General features: G+C 40.7%; 1 protein-coding gene across 14 annotated transcripts in view; it reads left to right on the forward strand.

Moving 5' to 3' along the window:
- GRIP1 (glutamate receptor interacting protein 1) overlaps positions 1-21,687 on the forward strand; it is a 621,870-nt gene that overhangs the window by 577,506 nt on the left and 22,677 nt on the right. For 10 of the 14 annotated variants that reach the window (XM_074325454.1, XM_074325453.1, XM_074325445.1 and 7 more), the window contains 6 exons: positions 4,199-4,343; positions 7,170-7,309; positions 7,464-7,658; positions 20,130-20,286; positions 21,118-21,229; positions 21,373-21,417. In XM_074325454.1, the coding sequence (XP_074181555.1) occupies positions 4,199-4,343; positions 7,170-7,309; positions 7,464-7,658; positions 20,130-20,286; positions 21,118-21,229; positions 21,373-21,417 (794 nt within the window). The remainder of the gene's footprint in view (positions 1-4,198; positions 4,344-7,169; positions 7,310-7,463; positions 7,659-20,129; positions 20,287-21,117; positions 21,230-21,372; positions 21,418-21,687) is intronic. The other 4 variants (XM_074325443.1, XM_074325444.1, XM_074325451.1 and 1 more) reach the window with 1 other exon arrangement.

Here is a 21,687-nt window from a genome sequence, read left to right on the forward strand (position 1 = left end):
TATTGGGTTTGCATCACTTTGGAGAAGGAAACCAGACCTTGGAGTAGCAGGGAGAATGACTCTCTTTGAAACCTCTTTCTTCCCTTAGAACCAGTGACTGCTTGCTAACATTAACCTTCATTCATCCTTTCACTCATCTGTTCAGGTATTTACTGACATGTCCTTGGGGCCAGACATAGTGGTAGGTTCTGGGGAGATGAAGATAAAACATCTTTGTTTGCAAGGTGATCCTATTCTAATGGAGGAGACAAGTACAGAGATAATGAAAACATCTAAGGATAAGTATATACCAGGACGTGCCTTCTCTATGGGGGCAAAACATTGGTTCTCAGGGAGCAAGGAATCTTAGATATGACATTACAATGGTTTGTGGCCCTCCGGAGCTCAACTCTACCTGACTGAACCTTATTCTTTCATATTTAGTTTCTCTTATTAGGGAGAATTTAATTTAATTTGTTTTTTCTCCTTGGCGGGAGGGGCGGGGGCAAGAATTAAAATAAGAAGGTAAGAGACACTAGAAGAACACACAGAAGCTGGAGGACCTCTTAGGAAAGGCCTCTAGGCCCAGCGGAGGAGCCAAGAAGCCTTCCTGAAGGGCAAGACATCTGAGCCAAGTGTTATAAAGTAAGAGTAAAAATTCTCCAGGGGAAGAAAGATGTTTGTGCACAGACAGTAACATGTGCAAGGTTAAAGATGTTAGAAAAGTGTTTCTTTTAAGGAACTGCAGATTGTTCAGTGGGGAAGAACTTAGGGAATTACATTGGGATGGGAGGATGGTGCGACCTTCTGGAAACACAGAGACTCCCACTCAGCTCATGCAAAGGAAGGGGTTGTAGTTTATTCTTAAGGAATTGGGGAACCAATGAAAAGCATCAAGCAAGAGGGTAACGTAATCAAATTTATGTCTTAAAATATCCAAGAAAGTAAAGAAAAGGAATTACTTGTTGGCAGCAGTGGTGAAAATAAATGTGAGGGAGAGGGGCAGAGGCTGGGTCCCTAGCAGGAAAAAAAAATTAGGACGAAACCATTGTTATGAAAAACTGGGCAGAGCTGAGATGGGGGCCTCCTCTAGAGCAAGTGGCAGTGGGATGCTCTGGGACCTCACCTCAAGGGGTCCCATAGGGATCTTGATGACACAGTGTATGGACAGCCGCCACCACGATCATCTATGGAAAGTAAGGAAGCCAAACTAATTAAATATCTGTTTAATCAAGGCAGCCGCGCAGCATTTTCTGAGGGAATTAATATTTTTATTAAATATTTAGTATTATAAATATTATCAATTTATTCAATTAAGTATTTTAATAAAATAATATTTTATTAATTTTTTAAATGTTATAAAAACTTCAAGTATATTAAAAAATAGAGAAAATGGTGTAATGGATCATCATGTATCACTAGCAGTAACAATTATTAACATGATAAATCTTGCTTTATCTATACTCCCACCCTAATTTAAGACTTCCAAAATACATAACTAAATACCATCACAGTTTAAAATATTAGCAATAATTCTTAATATCATTAAATATTCACTCAATGTTCCCATTTGCCTGATTTTCACATAGATAGATAGATAGATAGATAGATAGATAGATAGATAGATAGATAGATAGACAGATTTTTAGAAATACTTAATTTGGATTAAGATCCAAAAAGACCAACTGATTGCTTTTGCTTGTAATGTCTCTTACATCTCCCCTTTCTGTTTTCTCTTTCTGGCAGTTGATTTGATGAAGAAGTTAGAAATCAGCTTCCATTTCTGTCATAACCTAAATACAACGCCACTTCTTTCTGTTTCCACCCCAATGAAGTCACAGAAATTTTTCCTTCATTAAGATGCTGCCATTTTTTTTATTTGCATCCCCATCACTGTTTAAACTTGTTAAGGACCCTAACAATTGCCTGCTGGTTATAGTGAGGCCTCAGTGACTAACTAAAGTGTCCCCACATCAGGTGGCCTGCAACTAATTGTCCTAAACCCAGTTACTTCATCTCCAATGTTACTTAGTCCTCTTCCTGATGCAAGGTGCAGAATTATCCAAAAATACTATGGGAGACTCAGCCTGGGTTGCCTGAAGAAGGAGCCAATGATCACCAGGTTCTCCCCCTTTGCCCAGTGAGTGGGTCTGCACCCAAGCTCCCCTCCCGATAGCCCCATGGTTGTTTTCATCTGGACTGAAGTTTCAACTGAAACTTCTCACAGGTTTCGGGGTTCTGGGCTGCTGGGTTCCAGATCCTGGGCAGCTGCCATTTCCCACAATTCCCATAAAGAGCTGATGGCCAAATCCAGAATGCTTGGGGCCCATTGACCGAGTCTCCTCATGCTTGCTCTAAGGGAGAACGATAAAGGGTCAGCGTCTTCTCCCTGGACTACACACCTACACTGAATGGCCAACAGACTGCCCAATGGTAACTGATATTTTTAACTATGCCGGAGTTTACTGATCAGATCACTCACCTATACTTTTATCCAGAGCGTAGGTGCCGCAGGCTGCAAAGTACATGCATTATACGCAATGATGCCCTATTCATCTATGTCAAAGCCAGCTGTGAAAGATAATTATATGATATATCGTAGTGTATAATAATGTAGACTTTTGCCCTCTGCCTCTATTTTTTGATTGCCCTGTATCCTGGTGCCTCTCTGAGGCCTTCCTTAGCAGGCCATCATTAGCCTGTTGGCCACAGGCTAGGTAGAAACCTGGAAGAAGTTTGTGAGCCATCAAACAGAGCTATTGAGGGCTTGATATAGAGGATTCTCGGCTGCCGATATAAATTTGAATCTAATATTGACGGTATTTGTAACCTAAGTTGTTGATTTAAACATTGCAGTGTGTGGTAATTGGTCTTTAGTTCTCTATGTATGGAGCAGATTAGGGGTAGAGCACTGAGGACGGAGAGGTGATAGGTACATTCCAGAATTCCCATTCTATGGCCAGAAGTGAAGTTAGTGCTGGTGGGAGAGGATACATCACTTCCTGTGTTACTCTATTGGCCTTTCACTTTATCTTCATTGTAATTCTTCGCTGCACACACAGATAAATAAATTGTTAATTCAAGCTTTTCTTTCCCTCCTTATTTTAGGGTTTCATATCATAAATGAACAGCTGTTTATTGCAGAAATGTGACTGTTAATGTTACACCATGATACAGTCTGACTGTAAAAGCTGACTGTTTTATGAAAGTAGCTACTGGACCATTTCATTGCATCCTTAAGTACAGATATGAAACAGTTCCTTTACCATTTGCAGCTCCCAGGACCAAGGAATAAAACAAGAGACACTCAAAAACTTAGGCATGTCATACGCAAATAAGACCCTTTGAATTCTGAGACTTCATATTTGCAACTCTGATACAGTCAAAAAACACACCTGAGTTGGAGGCGTCCCATGACATCTTTCAGCTCAATAATTTAAGCAGACCACATTCACAAATGTTTTCCTTCATACTAGCGTTAAATAGAAGAATTTAATTTGTGACAGTGTGGCAGCCTGGTATCTTCTACTGAAGCATAATTTTAATCTCATAATTTTCATCTCATAATTTTAATCTGAAACTGGCTGTTAATCTCAAGAACAGACAAGTGATAATGATTCAAGCCTCTGCTTTAATATCCATGAATTCAACAGGAGTCACGTTTTTAAGACATTGTTAGTAGAATGATATGTAAGAGATTCTAGATTTCCAAGCCAACCTCCCTAAGCCCCACTTAACCATGTATATGTTAACGTTTGCTCCAACCCTGAGTAAAAACAACGTTTCTATACTGAAAGTTAGCTTGCTTATAAAGCCTGAGATGGGAATGTCATGGCCTGATCGCGTTGTCACTGCACGACTCCCTCCCCCCATATTGCCTCCTCAGCCAAGTGTTCATTCCACAGGTATTTGTGGCACATTTACCAAATGCTGGGCAAGCACTGTACTAGCCATGACACAGTCTAATGGGCCTGAAGTGCCAGCTGGTACCTCACTCACAGATTTAAAACATAAGCCATTAGGTAGTGAACTGACTATCTCCATGTGTTAGAATGTAATATCCTACTAAGGAAATGCTACTTCCCAAAATAATTATTTCCAGAGACATAATGCTTCGATGATGATGTTTTAAATTTCTTATTCTATGTCTGAATATATGTGTCTTACTACTTCGCTTTTTCCGAAGAAACCAATTATGACTACTTGGTATTTATTGCAGATGAGCAAGAAAGTTCCGGAGCAATTATTTACACCGTGGAGCTTAAGCGCTATGGGGGGCCCCTTGGCATCACGATTTCGGGAACCGAAGAGCCATTTGATCCTATAATCATTTCCAGCCTCACTAAAGGGGGATTAGCTGAAAGGTAAAAGTTGAAGAAACTGTTAGTTACCTCTGTCTGAGATGGGTTTCCTCCCTCATCTGAACACATGGTCCCTTCCCTCTCCTGCCTGGTTAGCTGTTGACTTTTTCAAATCTGCACAAAAGATTGATTTTAGAGCTTGAGAACTCTCAGGCAGAACTCTGACTTGACTTTGAGGGGCATCTTACAGGCGGCGAAAGGTGTCATGGGCTTAACATTGATATTAGCGTCTAAAAGTGTATAAACCAACCATAATTGACTGGAGGTAGATTTATATTGTGTCCATTTTGAGAGAAGGAGACTAAAGTTCAGGGAGGTTAAAAGGCTTGTCCAATTCAATTCAGCAAACATTTACTGAGCCCCTTATTACCTGACCGGTACTGGCCTTAGCTGCCATGTTTTCGGGAGAGGATGACATAGGCTTCGTCTTCAAAGATTTCAGGAAGCAAAGATATCTTAATGATATCTTGTAATTTGAAATGTCCACCTGTTCCTTCAGCAATTTGTTTTCATTAGCATGCACTTCCAACCCACCCCACCCCCTCTCTGTTAAACTGCATTTCTTTCTGAACATGTTGTAGAGATAGTCCAACCCTCCTAACCATATCTGTCCTCCGGTGACCCAGCTCAGGAATGCACACACATCATTCATGTTGACCCTTGAAGACAATGGTTTGCAAAATAGAGATGCGGCATTGCAGAATTTTGGAGCTGCAAGGTACCTTAGAAAGCAGCTCATCTAACATCTTCATCTGTCAGATGAGGGCACAGAGGCTGCTCAAAAAGGGTTAAACTGTTGGAATTTTGTATATGGATGTTAACAGAGACACCTATGATACGATATTTTGTAGGCTTCCTCCTGACCGAGGTATCTCTGTTAGGGAGAAAACAAGGAAAAATTAATATTTATCTGGGTTAGCAAGCTGCTGGTCAAGTGTTGTATGACATACAACATAGATCTTTTATAAATTAGAGATTCTTCAGAATAGAATGAAGTGATGTGTTGTTGTTTTTTTCAGGGAAAAAAATTCTTTGAGAGCAGATGCATTGGGGGACTTGTTAAGCAGCCCCTGGTGACCTGTAGGACCCAGGGTCACTTCTGTTGCCCCAGTTGCTACTGCCAGGCACAGCTGCCCGCTGGCCCAGAAGCAAGCGGTGGTCAGAGCACTGAGTGACAAGCAGCCCTTGGAGTTGGGCTCCTTCTCTCACTGTAGTTAAAAAGTGAGCGGAACTACCGGAAGGTAGCACATGGAATTCCCGCTCTGTAGCCTTCAACCAGGCTGGAGAGATCTGAGTTTTTCCACCATTCTGGAGCTTGCCTGCTATGCGTCTACTTCTTCCCCACCCAGTGCTTCCAAAGATAAATATGCTGAACATCAGAATTATAAATTCTAATCTGCTAGTTCAGAATTGGGTGAGGATGAGAAGAGAAAGAAAAAGGCCCAAGGTTGATTAGTTTATTGATCAATGCATTCATTTTCTTCTTCCACGTTTCAAAGAGCATGCGAGGCCCTTTGCATATGTTTTCCTATTTAATCTTCAGGGCTCCCCTGTAGAGATGATTACCCCATGTAATGATGAGGAAGCTGACACCTAGAAACATTAACAGAAGGTTCCCAGGTCCCGCGACTGGTAGGTGGCAGAGTTGGCTTCAAACATAGCATTAAAGTTATGAGCTGCATAATGAGATTTCGGTCACGATGGACCATATATACAAGGATGGTCCCCTAAGATTATCACAGAGCTGCTAAAAATGTCCTATCACCTAGTGACATCGTAGCCACAGTGACATCATACTGCAAGGCATGACGTGTCTGTGGTGATGCAAACTAGGTGTACACAAACCTAGCGCACTGCCAGTCGTATAAAAGTATAGCACAGACAATTCTGTACAGTACAGAAGAATTGAGAATAAAGAATGACTACGTGGCTGGTTTATCTATTTACTATACTATGCTTTTTATGGTTAGAGTATACTCGCTCTACTTAATAAAAATGTTTGTTGTAAAATAGCATATCATGTTAGGCCTGCAGCGGCCTCACACGTCTGTGTTTACTGAGTCTCTTGATTGCATCATTTTCTCTTATACTTGGTGTAATCTCGTGGTGTTTTGTACAGTAAGACTGTACAGGTTTGCAGCCTAGGAGAGATAGACGGTACCATACAGCCTAGGTTGTGGCAGGCTGTACCATCTAAGTTTGCGTAAGTGCACTCGGTGATGTTTGCACAACGACAAAATCACCTAATAACACATTTCTCAGAACATAGGCCAGTTGTTATGTGTGCGTGAGTGTAACTGATTCCTGAGATGGGCCCTTTCCAATCCTTGGCATCGCCAGCAGGGGACCCTGCCACACCAGGACCTGGTGTAGGTCGCCATGCTCTCTGAGCCTCACTTCCCTTGCAAGGAGCTGGAGTAATAATTATGTTCAATACTTTAAAACTGTAGAAAGAAGGAATGCCCCGTGCTAAATAAACATCACTACGTTTATTGTCCAGCATTGTTCATTTCCTTGGAATTTGTAAGAGGGTTACCAAATGACTCAGCTTTCCTGGAATTTAAAAAGCACAGAAGTCCATTTGAAATACTAATTAAAACAATTTTTCTAATTTTATTTGAAACTGAAAAGTAATTCGCAACAGATGCAGTTATCCTGTAACATTGCCCACGAGAAAACTAGAAGTGGCTTCTAGAGACCGTTGCCAAGTCTTTATTATTATGAATACATAAAGTATGTTGGAGCATTTATATTCAGTAGCACAGTAGCATGCTGAATGCTGAAAGTAGGAATTCTTTCTATCTCTCCTATTACTATTTGGTGTTTCAGAACTGGCGCAATCCACATAGGAGACCGAATCCTAGCCATCAACAGCAGCAGCTTGAAAGGGAAGCCTCTGAGTGAAGCCATCCATTTGCTACAGATGGCAGGAGAGACTGTCACCTTGAAAATTAAGAAACAGACAGATGGTGAGTGGGTTGAGAGCCACGGTGAAGGATTTCCAGTGCATTTCCTTCCCAAAAAGAATGTGCAAATGTCTATGTGTGTATTTCTAGGAAAATGACTCTCTAGCCAGGAAGAATTTGAGATCTTTTTATTGAAACTTTTTTCCTATCTTTAAAGCCCAGTCAGCATCCAGTCCCAAGAAATTCCCCATTGCCAGCCACTTGAGTGACCTGGGAGATGTGGAGGAAGATGCTTCTGCAGCACAGAAACCAGGCAAACTCACTGACATGTACCCCTCCACTGTGCCCAGTGTGGACAGTGCTGTGGAGTCCTGGGATGGCTCTGCAATTGATGCCAGTTATGGGAATCAAGGTATGTCTTCTCCCTGGAGACCAGAGGATTTGTCATTGGTGAAGCCCATGTTTCTCAAAGATCCGCTCTCTGATCCATGAAAAGCATACCTTACTTGTGTCCACATCAGTGTAACCATATTGAACGTGTTGGCTATAGTGGCCTTCCAGTTCCTTCTTCTTAATGCTGCTAAGTTGTGGACATTTGTCAAACACTAGCAGGCCCCCATTAGACCCTCTGATGTGCAAGTGTTCAATCCAGCATAGGTTAGTAGGAGGCTAACCATACAATAAAGTGGTTCACTGTAGACAGGCCCCTTTGTCTTACCTTTTTAGCAACCTTTCCACAAAGATGGACTGGGGAATGCTGATGATGTACATAAGAGAATGATTTGTGAGCCCATTTGTTCCTGCCTCCTCCTGACTTTGATTAGAAACTTGTAGGGGTTTCTCCGAAACTCATCACTAGAGTTGTAATCACAATATACAAAAGTATATGGTAGATTTTTCTTCACAGACATCATCTTCATGTGGATAAGTATAACCTCCATTAAAAGTTAAATCTTATTAGCAGAACATAAGCACAGAAGGTGTTAGACTGAATACAGGGTATAAACTAAAAGCTTCTTTTAAAAATCTGTTTCCTTCTCAGTGATACGTAGCATCAAAAGAGAGGTATATCAAAAATTCTTTGTATTTCTCCTTATCTGAGCCTTACTTTCTCTCAATTGCCTTGTATAAGTTCCAGCCTCCAAATCCTTCTGCCCTGGATTTCAGTCAGTCAGAGAATAAACTACATGAATAGTTCAGAGAACACACGTTTGGGTGTGACAGTTGTTTTGTGACTTAGTTAACGAATTTTTAGGAAAGTCTGTCTAGCTTGCTCTCTTTCTGGTTCCCCACTTTTCTTCTCTCCGCTTGTTTTTGCTTATGTCACACTCTCTGTGAAATGTCCTGACAGGTGGAGAAACAGGAAGAGAAATATTTCTAAGCTATCAAGTCATGACTTGTTAGAGATGATATTGTAGTTGGTGGAGAAGATATTTTGAATACCCGAAATAGAATTGGGATTTTATTTCTCTGGAAATTAATTTTTCCAAGTCATAATACCTTGTAGCGAGTGAAGTGTGCAACCAAATAACACAAATAACAGATATTCTCATTGTCTGATAGTTGATGGTCCACCAGAGGTCACTCTGGATAAAAACTAAGTCAAATTCTGTCAGCATGAATAATAATGAGTGCCAACTATAATTTAATAGATGTATATAGTCACAGGATGTGGAGTACAGCATAGGGAATAGAGTCAGTGGAATTGTAACAGCTATATACGATGTCAGAGGGGCAATAGATTGGGAGAGGGAGGTTATCACTTTGGTGAGGGGTGTAGATGTCTAACTATTACATTGTTTTGCACACCTGAAACTAATTTAAAAAAATAAATAAAGGAATAAAACGTCATAATAATAAATTATTTTTAAATCCTATCAGCATAGACTCTGAGGGGTATTTATTAGTATGTTTGTTTGTTTATTGTTTATCAATATGGAGACTTTTTTGTTATGTAGTTTTTTGTGAGGATGCTGTTGATTTTAATGAATTCTGCTCCACCAGGTGGCAGGTTACACACAGGGTCAGGACCATTCGAAGCATTCTAGAGGGCCTTTCCCTCATCAGTGACAAGGGAAGAATCATTTATTATTAATGAAGCAATTTTGAAATTTTGAAATCCTGGACAGGGAATAATGGTCATAAGAATATTAAATTTGGCATTTACAAATTAGAAATCTTTATGAGGTGGAAGAGAGATTAGCGCTATGTAAGAGAAAATGGCAATTGGGACAGAACTAAAGTTTTCCAAGGTGATGAGAAAATGGTACCGATACCTTATATTTGTAAAACACGTTCAGATTTCCAAAGCATTTTCACAAAACTAATCTCAAATGATTCTCATAACGAATGTGTGTCAGTCAAAAGGCTGGTGGATCACAGGATTTCAATGTCAGGAGAGAATTTAGAAGTCAGCTAGTCTGACATCCACTGCCACCCCAGATGCCCTGTCTGGCCTCCCTGCACGCGGTCATGCTGTGTGGGCCTGAGCGTTTGCAGTGACAGGCAGCTCCCTAGCTGCTGAGGCAGCTCTCCCATCTTCGTGAGCATAGCTCTGGCAGCTCAAAGTCCTCACTTGTATGGAGTGCAAATCTGTCTGCCTGGAGCTTCTGCCTGTTAGTGTTAGTTCTACCCTCATGGTCATTTGGAACTAAAGCTTCTTCCACTTGACAGCCCTTCTGATGCTCAGACAGTTATCTTGCCTCTTTTGAGCCTTTCCTTCTCTAAGTAAAATAGCCCCAGTTCCTTTAACTGTTCCTCACATACAAAACTTACTTTTGAATATCTGTATCATCCTTGGCGCATCTCTTCTGAATAGGTTCAAATTTAACCCTGTACTTATTAAAGCGTAGCACTCAGGACAGTCGTACAATAGTCTGCTAGCCCAGAGCAATTCAAGCCCGTCGGCTCCATCACTGAAGACTGTAGAGACTTTCAATGCAGCCTATCTCAACAAAAGAATTGTGATGCTCACGTCCTATCTGTCACTCATTTTGAGCCTATTGTTTACCAATATCTCAAAGTCTGGTTTTATTTCTTTACTTGTGATATTGGGTTAAACCGGATCGCTCCAGATTGTGCTTGTTAGGTTGACTTTTTAAAAGCGAGGCACAGAACCATACTTTTTTCCTGTTAACCATCATGTTGTGAGAGACAGATTATCTCTCCAACCTGTCCCTCCAGCCTCTCAGCAGACTCTATAGCATTTCCCAGGAAGATTTTGCACACTCTCACTGCATCTGTAGGTCTACAATAATTGTCCCATTCCTGATAGGATGCTGCACCACCATGAGGCACATTTTCCTCCTGGAGCCAGAAATCGGTGGTTCTGCAGCCACATTCCTTACTGTTCTGTGCTTCTTGTCCAAATGTCAAGCTTTCCTCATTCATTCATTCATTCAGCAAATGTGTAATGGCTGGCACAATATGAGGCCAGTGTACGATGGGCATACACTGTTGGACAAAAGACACAGGGTCCTTATTTTTATGGAACAGGTTCCCCAGCTGAAGGGCCAGACAGTTAACCAATGGTGCAGCATATTACCTAGTTATTGAAAAGGGGAAAAGGATGGAGTAATCAAAGCTGGTAAATAAAGAAGGAATGTGTTCAAAGTTTCACAATGGGATGGATGACTCAATTCTATTGTATAGCCCTAGGATGCAAACTTCTTCCAGTCTGCCTCTGAGTCAGCTTCTTCCATTCCCCATGCTCTATATTCACGCCCTTCTGGCTTATCAAAATCTATGCTTTTGGCCAACCTTGTCTTATGCATTCCTCCTTCTAACTCTGAGAAAGCCCTATGATTGCTTCCTTAGCGTTAGCATAGGTCAATCGATACAAGAGGAGACTTACAAATTGGTGGTACCTGGACTCTGTCATTCTCATGGACAGTGAGGGTCTTGTGATGGCTGTAATTCTTGACTCTCAACTCAGGTAGCTATGTTTTTTTCTTATCCCATCAAAATCCTTAGATAGTTCTCTATTTTCAGTTCATTTTTTCAGCTTTATTGAGGTATAGTTCACAAATAAAATTACATGTATTCAAAATGTATACTGTGATGGTTTGATATACGTATATATTGTGAATTGATTACCACCACCTAGTTGATTGGTGCATCCATCAGCTCCCAGAGTGACCATTTGTGTATGGATGTGTGATGAGAATGCTTCAGATCTGCTTTCGTAGCAAATTTCAAGTATACAATACAGTATTATTAACTATTGTTGTCATGGGGTACATTGGATCTCCAGAACTTAGTCATCTATGAAAGTTTGTACCCTGAGATTAATGTCTCTCCATTTCTCCCATTCCCCAGCCCCCACTAACCACATTTTACTCTCTGTTCCTATGAGTTTGACTTCTTTTTTTATAGGTTCCACATATAATTGAACTCATATAGTATCTATATTTCTCTCTCCATTTCACTTAGTATTAGATTGGTGCAAAAGTAATTGGGTTTAGAAGGTTAAAAGTAATTGCAAAAACCGCAATTACTTGTGCACCAACCTAATATATTGTCCTCCAGGGTCATATTGCAAATGGCAGGATTTCTGTTTTATTTTTTGGCTAAATAATTTTCATATATATATATATATATATATATATATATATATATATATATATATCTTATATATATATACTATAGATATAGATAGATAAAACATATAATATAATAGATATATAATTATCTATCTATATATATGTGTGTGTGTGTGTGTGTGTGTGTATACTATATTTTTATCTGTTCAACTGTTGACAGATACCAGACACTTAGGTCATTTCCATGTTTTGTCTATTGTAAGTAATGCTGCAATGACATGGAAGTGAAGACATCTCTTCAAGATATCAATTTTGTTTCTTTAGATATATACCCAGAAGTAGGATTGCTGGATCCTTTTTGAGGTCATTTTGATCATTTGTATTCGCTCAGGAAAAAAAAAATCCAGGTTTTCACATGTATTTGCACACAATTAAGTAACCTCTTGTTTGAGTCTTTTTATTTTCTAGGTTTCTATAATTGTATCCCCAATATTGTTCCATATTTGGTATATTTGTGTTTTTATTCTTTTTCCCATGATTATATTGGTAACAGTTTATTTTTATTTAGTATTTTTCCCAAAGAACTCATTCTTGCATTTATTTATTAGTTCCACTCTGGTTTTTTAAAATAAATTTTTGCTTTTAATTTGATTAACTTTATTTTGTGGTTCTTAGATTTTGTTCTGTTTGACTTGAACTGGATGTATAATTCATTTGTTTCCATGCTTCCGTGTATTTCTCATAAAGATGATGATGACTGACAAAAGACACCAACATGTACAGTCAGAGAGTCCAACTGTTCTTTCATGTATTTAGGGAACACAACATAGTACATACAGAGAGTAGCACAGAGTGGGAGACTCAGCAGTATTCTCCCCGTTAGGGGGCTTTTTATTCCATTTCTGTTTTATTTCTATATACAAGCTTATATTTCATCTGCTTCTATCATCTTGTCTTGCACAGTTTTCCTTGAGCTCTCATATCTCTGCTTTGATCTCTTACTTTATGGAGATGATGGTTTCAGTTTGTATTTTTTTAAATTTTGAGAAGACGTATTGGATTATATTTATCATTTGTTCCATGGCAGCCTTTTTCTCATAAGTATCCTTCATCTGCTGTTGCTTAGTTTTTGTTCCTTCTCTCTCTTATTTTTGATATTAACTTGATGTAGATTAGATATGGATATAGATATAGCTACAGATATAGATATCTTATGCGGGTTCCTTTTAAATTATTGCTTATCTTTGAATCAGATTATTTCTTCCTGAATTGGAAGTTTGCAGTAGGTTCTGAGACAGAAAAGCCCAAGCTGTGTTCCAGGCTAGCAAAACTTACCGTGTTCACAGTACCTGCCTGATGAGTGCATGCTTCCTCAGCCAGCAGAAATCAGCAATTACAGGCTACCAACGCTGCAGCATTCCTCTCTGCTAGCCTGCCTCACTGACAGATGGCTTCCTGCAGTCTGTGGCATATCTGTAGGTGTTGTCGTTCAGCCCACTTCACTGGCTTTACCCTCATGCCAAGCTGGGTACTTCCTGCCATGAGTCTATGCAATTCATTCTAGTGTACCAAGCAAAGCATTGTTGTTTTGCCTCATGCCATGGCCCCTGATTTAGAGGACTGGTCCCTCTCTGAAATCTCTGGCCATAGGTATCTCCTCTTGACTTCTTATTGGAACCCCCACCTTACCCCATTTGATTTTCATAGAATTTGGTAACTTTCCTTACGTATAATGGTTTGAGACTCTAGTTTTGCCAAAGATGGAGTTTGCATTCTATTGTTTTGTCATCACTTTTTGTTTTGAGGTGATTTCTGAGAGAAGGTAGAACTACTCTGACATTATAAAACTACGATCTTATCTAAACACCTTGAACATTTCTTGGCAAGAACAATTAGAAAAGTTACAAAAACATAGGATTTGATTTTCTGATTCTCAACAGAATTGGGTTCTTAGGAAACAAATTTGGCAGAGAATTATCTGACTTGCTTTCTTAGACTAAAACTGGCTTCCAAAAATGAAAATAATGGCAGGAGCTACAGTCCCAAAATTGTAAAGTTGAAGATTCCATTCCAAAATCATTATCTCACTTCAAACTTCATATGTGAACCAACATTGTTTAGTTCCCTTTTCTAAATTAGTACTGAGTGTAAATTAAGAGCTACAAATGGAAAATATTAATCTACATGATATTGTGATACTGAAAACCAAGTAGTACAATGTTGGAGTATCAGAATTTTACAAAAATCTGAGGTGTAGTTACCCTTAAAAAAAACATTATCATACCAATATTCCATCAACTTTCAGAAGTACCTACAGTACCTATTTTCCATTATGTAAATGTATAAAACATAACATTACTCTCAGTGAAGGGAATCTAGACCGAATCTTATACCTTGTGTCAGTTTGTTTGGGCTGCTATAGCAGAATACCACAGACTGAGTGGCTAAAAGAACAAAATTGATTCTCATACAGTTCAGGAAGCTAGAAGTCCAAGTTCAAGGTATTGGCAGGTTTGGTTTCTCCCGAGGCTTCTCTCTCCTCAGTTTGCAGATATCCATCTTATTCTCACTGTGTCCTCACATGGCCTTTCCTCTGTGTGCACATGTCCCTGGTGTCTCCTGTTTGTGTGTGTCTACATTCTTCTTATGAGGAAATCAACCAGATTGGACTATGGCCCCACACTATGACCTAATTTAACTTAATTACCTCGTGAGTGGCCCTATCTCCAAATACAGTCACATTGGAGGTTAGGGCTTCAACATATAAATTTTGGAGGGGACACAATTCAGTCCATAGCATGTCTAATATTATGATACAAGGTATAAGACCAGACATTAAAACCTAGGTAGGCAGGTAGGAAGGGAGGAAGGAAGGAAGGAAGGAAGGAAGGAAGGAAGGAAGGAAGGAAGGAAGGAAAGAAGGAAGGAAGGAGAAAAAAAAAGGAAATAAAGAAGGGAGGAAGGAAAAGAGAAAGGTAGGTTTCCAGTTCTAAATAAAAAGAGTAATTACTTAGGAAATAAAATTTTTTAAACTATTTCTAGCTTTCAATTTTTTAAATCAATTTTGTATGTAGAATCTAGTTTCCAATATCATACCTGTATTTTAATTTTCTGTGTTTGTACATCATTCAGTAAAAACAAAGTCTGTATTTCTGGCAGTTGATTTTTCTCACACCTGGGCTGCCTCATTAGTTCCATTCCTTCTGTGGCTTTTAAGTTTGGCTCCTGGGGTTTTTCAGAGCCTGTTAACCTCTTCTCAACTATGGCAACCAGATTGCCTTTACCTGAACTTAATTTCCACCAAATATTTCCTATTTTAAATCATAATAGCATCATCCACCTGCATCAGTTAAGGGTTGAATTCACCTACATATAAAAGAAAATCCAAATGATGGTGTTTAAACAAGGTAGAGGGTTGTTTTTCTCCCACTGTTGTAAAGAGGCTGGAAGCAGCAGGGAGCCCCAGACTGTCATCAGGACCAGGCTTTCTCCTACAGCCTCAGAAGTTAGTCTCCTATGGCTCTCCATTGCTACTGCCTTTGTTATAAAACCCCATGAGGTCTGAAATATTTACTTCCTCGCTCATCTCCTTACTTTGAGTATCTTACCACTCCACATTACTCTCGGTGACCTTTAGAAAACTCAGTCTAATTTTGCCACTCCCTCTAAGAAAAACTCTCTTAATGGTTCTCTATTGCTATAGGATTAAAGTCAAAGGTCCTTAGTTTAAAACACAGAGTTCTCGGTAATCTCACCTCCACCTACTCTATCAGTCTCTTCTCCTGACACTTCATTGCGATACCTTTTACTCCACACTACCTGAACTTCTCACTGTTCTCTAAGCAAGATTTGGTCCCTGGTACCTTGATAGCAGTGGGTGTTTTAATATATTAGTCCATCTCTTCCTTTATAGATCTAAAACAGTTGAAAAATAGCAATTGGAGTCAGCTATGGATTAAAATATCAACATTTATTTGTTTGTTTGTTTGTTTGTGTGTGTATGTATTCATTCATTCATTTTTGCTAGGAAAGCTGGATTGGCGATTCAGCCAGAATCAAGATTGTTATTTCCCTACCCCCAACCCACGTCTAGAAATTAAGACATAAATGAGGAAGATGTCAGCTCTACAAAGCAAACTGTAACACAGCATATCTGTTGAATTTGAATTTGGTTCAGCTGAATAGAACTTAAAATCCTAATATTAGTGTCTTAAATCATAAAGAAGTAGGCAGGTCGGGTATCAAACTTCACAGCATCAGAAGAGACCCTGCTCTTACATACTTATTCTCTACTATGCTTAGCACTTGGTTTCCATCCTTGCGATTTGGTCCAAGGATCCATCACAGGGTCCAAGATAGTTACTGTGGCTCCAGCTGTTTTCATCGACATTCCAGGCAGCAGGAAAGAGGGTTGTAAGGAGCCTTCCAGAAAATCTATTTACATATCATTAGCCAGAACTTTTTACATAGTTAACATTTAACTTTGGGAAAAGATAAGAGATACAGTCTTGTCCTGACAAGTAATATGTCCACCCCCAAACCTGGTATTCCAGTACTAAGGATAAAGAGAAAAATGGATATTTTGATAGACTGCAGTCAGCTAACTGCACGGTCTTGATCTCCTTGCCCTCTTTGAGCTCAGAGAACCCCAAGAGTGGGACCCAGTTTTACTTATCTCAGTGCAGCAGCAGTGGGAGAGAATGGATCCAGAGAAAGCCAAGAAGGGGCCAATTGTAGGTACCCAGTATTCATTTCTAAAACTCAACAACTACGTAAATCACTGCTCCTTCTGTGGGAAGGAATAAGCACCATGTGGGAAGAAGGACCAGAATGTTCCCAGAATGCTGCTCCTTCCGTAGATGTGAAGAAGCAACCCACTGAGGACAGAGCACTGTTTACCCCGACCATGCCTTTCCCAGCCTCTCCTGCTAGGCGTCCATTGCCTCACCCAACACCTCTACTAACAGAGGCCCATTTACCCTCGAAATCCAAGCTGACATGTCGCCTTTCCTTTGGCACCTTTCATGACCCACATTCTGACCCCCAAACAGGTCTCTCTTCTTCCGTATCAGTGTGCTCAGACTAAAAAGATAACACTCTCCCCTGCTATTAGAATGCTCTCTCTTTATGACTGTTTTTCCTCTCCTCTCTCCCATACATAGATACTAAATTATGCAGTTTTGGAGGACAGGAATATACTTTTATCTTTGCATTCCAGCTCCTCCTGTAATACAGAGGTGCTCCAGTGCTTACTGAATCAATAATGTTGAGGCTTTTCTCCTTCCCTACTCTCCCAATTTTATAATAAGGGACCGGAGATCTTACGAAGTCGAATAGCTTAGTGAATAATCAAAGTAATGGACGTCAGTTGTTCATTGAAACCTCCTTGAGGTCTAGGCAGGTTCTTAAGTGTTTGTGTACATCACTCTCCTTAGTCCCCATGTCAATCTGATGAGACGGGTATCATCCTCCCTATTTTACACTGAGGCACATTGGCCGAGGCTAACCAAGTGAGGAAGTGGCAAAGCTGGGATTTCAACCTGTGACTTTTTCTTACGTCAGTCCCATGAGAGCATAGCATGGACCAGGCCCAGGTCTTCTGAGTCTATGAGTCGATAGCTGACCCAAAGATGTTTTAATTGTATCCCCTTTTCATGTGCTGCTTTGTTGTGATTCAATAGTCACATAGCACTGCTTGTTAAAACCAGGCATGCGTGGTATAGCTAGACATGCCATTCAAGAGTGGCATTTTTTTAGTAACAATGCTGCACATCGGTCAAGCCCATCTGCCCACGTCACCAAGACCTACCTGCAAACAAAAGTTGGAAGGAAAATCAGAAAGTTAATCTGTCCAGTTTAAAACATGTTGGAATTTCTCCCAGGAGCTGAATGGTCATGTGAGTGAATGCTTATCAGAAAATGTTACCCCCAAGAGGACCCCACCATTTAGCATTTGGCTCTTAGCAGGTTCAAAGCCAGTTAAGGAAAGTGAGGATCAGGCTTCCCTTAACTCTTTTTGTGTCGCAAAACGTGAGACCTCGTATTTGGGGGTTGGTTGGTTTGGTTCAGGAGAAAATGGATAGCCTGTCAGAAGGGCCAGGAGAGATGCAGTGTTACCCCGTCACTCTCCGAGAGACTCGTGCGTGTTCCCTTAATTCACCACTTTTGACAGAAAACTGCACATTCATCATTCAAGACTTCTTCCCAAATGGCTAGCCACACTCCCACTCCCTGGAAAGAAAATGAGATATTGAACTGTAAATATTTCCTCTGCTCCAAAGACTTCTAATCCTTGGTATCCTAACACAGAAGGTTCATAGAGTATTTCCATCATGCAGCTGTAGGCATTCCAGGGCATTCTTGAAATCAAATCCTTTTGATTAGAGCATTATCCTTTATACATCCTGCTTTCTCTGGGCTGTAACTAATAGTAAAGATGGCGTGATAGAATCTAACAAGTCAGGGGAGCGTGAACGAGGAAGACAAAGCAGGGGTGCCATGGAGACAGTCATCGTATGTGATCCGAGCATTTAATTGTCTGTCAAAATGGGCACCTAGGCCTGTTTGCTAATTGTTTTTAAACACAGTAAGAAATATATCTTATATTGCAACCCAGTACTCACATGTAAACACACACACACACACACACACACACACACACACACACACGGAAAATGGGTCACAACCTGAAGTCGTAGATAGGGCTGTGTATGGTGGTTACAGCACAAGCTATAGAGTCAGACCTGCAACAAGGCCCTGCTCTCCCATTTGAACCCCCTCAAAAGAATTTTGGAAAACTGTATATACTCCACTCACACATTTAAAGTTGTCATCTAACTGTTTTTCTTCCAAAACTTAATTACTTGCCAAGACCTTAGAATTTCCAGCTTGTTGTAAATATGCTTTAAGTATATCTTTGTCAAAACATGAAGCCAAGGATTTAGCTCAGTGTCGTAAGAAATGTCCATTACATAACCTAATTGCCAAAGCCATCCCTCACTGTCTCACCTGTCAAGCTAATCAGACTTAACTCCCTGTCAGAAAGGAAGTCAGTCTTCATTTTGCTATTCAAACAAACAAAACGAAGTGCCCACCTCCCAGTACTTCTGCATTCTAATTCTGAGATGCAGAGAGGTAGATGGATGGGAGAGGGTAACAGCCTTGCCGTGAGTCTGTACCAGGTTGAAATAAAGCGCTGCTCCTCAGAGATCTTCCCTCAGGAGTGAGACTTTCCCAAATTATCCCTTGATTTGGCACCTGCTAGTTTTTATATCCCAGGGCCACCTTTTTTTTAAAGGTTTGAGATGGATGAGAAATGTCTTTCATTTGCAAAGTGGCAGAAAACAATTGTGAAAGGGGAAGTGTGAGGGAGAACTGACAGATCTCAGACTCCTGGTACTTTATCGGCCAGGTCGGTTTGGGGAAGACGTGCGTATGGAACTTGAGGATGTGGAAACTGATTCTCCTACATTTATGACTGGAACTGCAAGGAAGTCTGCAAATGCCCCCTAGGTACTTGAACCCCTGTTGTAAATAAGCCTTTAGTATCTGCATCTGTAAAATGAAAATAGTAAGAGTAGCTACTTTGAAAGACATGTATACAGAACATAACTAAGGCTTACAAATAAGCACTTGATGAAATTCTGGGTGCATAGTAAGTACCCAGTATGTGGTCACTATTGTTACCATTGTTGCTGTTATCCAACCCCTCTGCTTGCTAGCAATGCCGTTTCTCACTGGCCTGAGTGGTCCTCAGGCCCATCCCTAGCATGTACGGCCCCAGCCCGCATATCCAAGCTCGGTCCACATCCCTGCCACCACAGCCCCTTGGCCACTTCTAGAGCCTGGAACCCACATCTGGTGGCAAATTCCACTCTCAGAAGACACTTGGGTAAGAAGCTTTCACACAGCTTGGAAGTGGACACAGGGCTGTCTGGGCAGGAAATTCAGGACTCTGACTTTCTGGAACTTGCTCTAAAGGGGCTGGATGCAGGTCTGCTGGGCACATCTCCATGGCCCAGTAGATTTCTTGCCTGGAAAGAGTAGGGCAGGAGCCATATAAAGCACAGACCCAGTGCAGTGCCCCCTCCTGCTTAGGTCTAAAAGTCTTACCTCAGAGTTGTCGTTCAGATTGATTGGGATAAGATGTGTGTGGATGTGTTTTGAATGCAGGACCCATTTTATCTTGATGGCCTTTATGGTCCCAAATTCAGTTTAAGTCATCTGCCTTCCACAAACTAATGGAAACCACAGAAAAATGCAAGTTACTGAACAGACCTCTCTTGAGATAGTCTCGGAAACAGAATACAATGCCTTGTTTTATGTTTGTGTGTTTGTTTCAGGCACCAGCTTTCAAGCCTCAGGATACAATTTTAACACCTATGACTGGAGGACTCCGAAACACAGAGGCAGCTTGTCCCCAGTTACTAAGCCTCGAAGTCAGACTTACCCAGATGTGGGGCTGAGTAATGAAGACTGGGACAGGTCCACAGTCAGTGGGTAAGGTTCTGGAATCCAGCAGCATTGGCTGTGTTCCAACTGCTTCATGGTCTTTGGGGCAGATCTGAACGTTTCTACATCCCATGGCACATACTGCTACCATTGGCTTCCTAAAGCTGTTGTAATTGTCCATGCTGGCCCCATGGCAGGGTTTCAAGCCTTGTGCCAGCCCAGTGGGAGCTGAGGCCCCACCACAGAAGAGGACAAGAGCTAAGTGTCCGCTAATGAGAACCGTGGTAGCATGTGGGGGAAAGTCTACTTCTAAAAACTGTGTCCTCACTCTGTGACTAGTTCCCTCTTCTTTCCTTTAAAAAGTAGTAGTTTCATATTAACTTACATTCAAAAAAATAGAATAAAATAAAAAATACATCTAGGGTCCCATATTTTTAACTAAGAGATATATTTCAGAGTTTTGTTCCTTCCCAAAATATTTGAAGAAAATTCCTAAAATGTGATAGCACTTTACTGATCTATACTGATGTTTATAATAGGGTGGGGAAAACATATTTCTCTCTCTCAGAGAAAAGTTTGATTTCTCTTTCCCTTTAGTCACTGAAAGACATTCCCACACAAATGCCACGTCAGTGCTGCTCCTTCAGCAGTAGCCGTGAGGGCTCTGAAGTTCAGTTAGTCAGACCAGGGTCGTTTTCCAACACACTTCGTGTTTCCTAAAGCAGCCTTACCTTGGAGTTGGCCTTACTTTGAGGCCACAGTTGGAAGGAAGCCAGACCCAAAATGGATATTTTTTTGTATGAGATGAAGGAGTTTCTGGATACAAAAAAAAAAAAGTATGTCTAACAAGTTCTTAACTAAGACTGTTTTTGGTGACAGTTTTACAGGGGCTCCTGACAGTACAGAGGCCGAGCAAGAAGAGAACTTCTGGTCCCAAGCGCTGGAGGATTTAGAGACCTGTGGACAATCGGGGATCCTGCGAGAACTTGAGGTAACCTCCGTCCTGCTATTTACTTTGATTGTTTTCTACAGTCATTTTTCTTTCTTTCTTTCTTTCTTTTTTTTTTAATTTGGTCCTTTTGAGTTTGCATTTATCACACCAGTTCATTTAAAAGCTTTAACCCCTTTCCACAGGAGAAAGCTGACAAGCGTGTGTCTTTGAGAAACATGACTCTCTTGGTAGCTACCCTTTATGTTTATATTTTTGCTTGTGAAGCTGCCTCCCCTGCCCCCTTGCCTTCTGGACAGCAATTTGATTTGATACAATGCAGTTGAAAGTATTTCTTTCCCCATTTTCACCCCCACCCCAAGCTGACTGACTTGTGGCTTCTGCCATCGCTCCCTGCTAACCCTGACTGTATCTGTTTGCCACCAAATCGCTAAGGAGCCAGCTAAGTCCCCCAGCAGTGGCACATTTCATTCCCTTAGTTGCTTTAGAAAGGTTTCTTT

This window comes from Rhinolophus sinicus, linkage group LG02 (assembly GCF_036562045.2).
Source record: "Rhinolophus sinicus isolate RSC01 linkage group LG02, ASM3656204v1, whole genome shotgun sequence".
NCBI classification, from domain to species: Eukaryota; Metazoa; Chordata; class Mammalia; order Chiroptera; family Rhinolophidae; genus Rhinolophus; species Rhinolophus sinicus.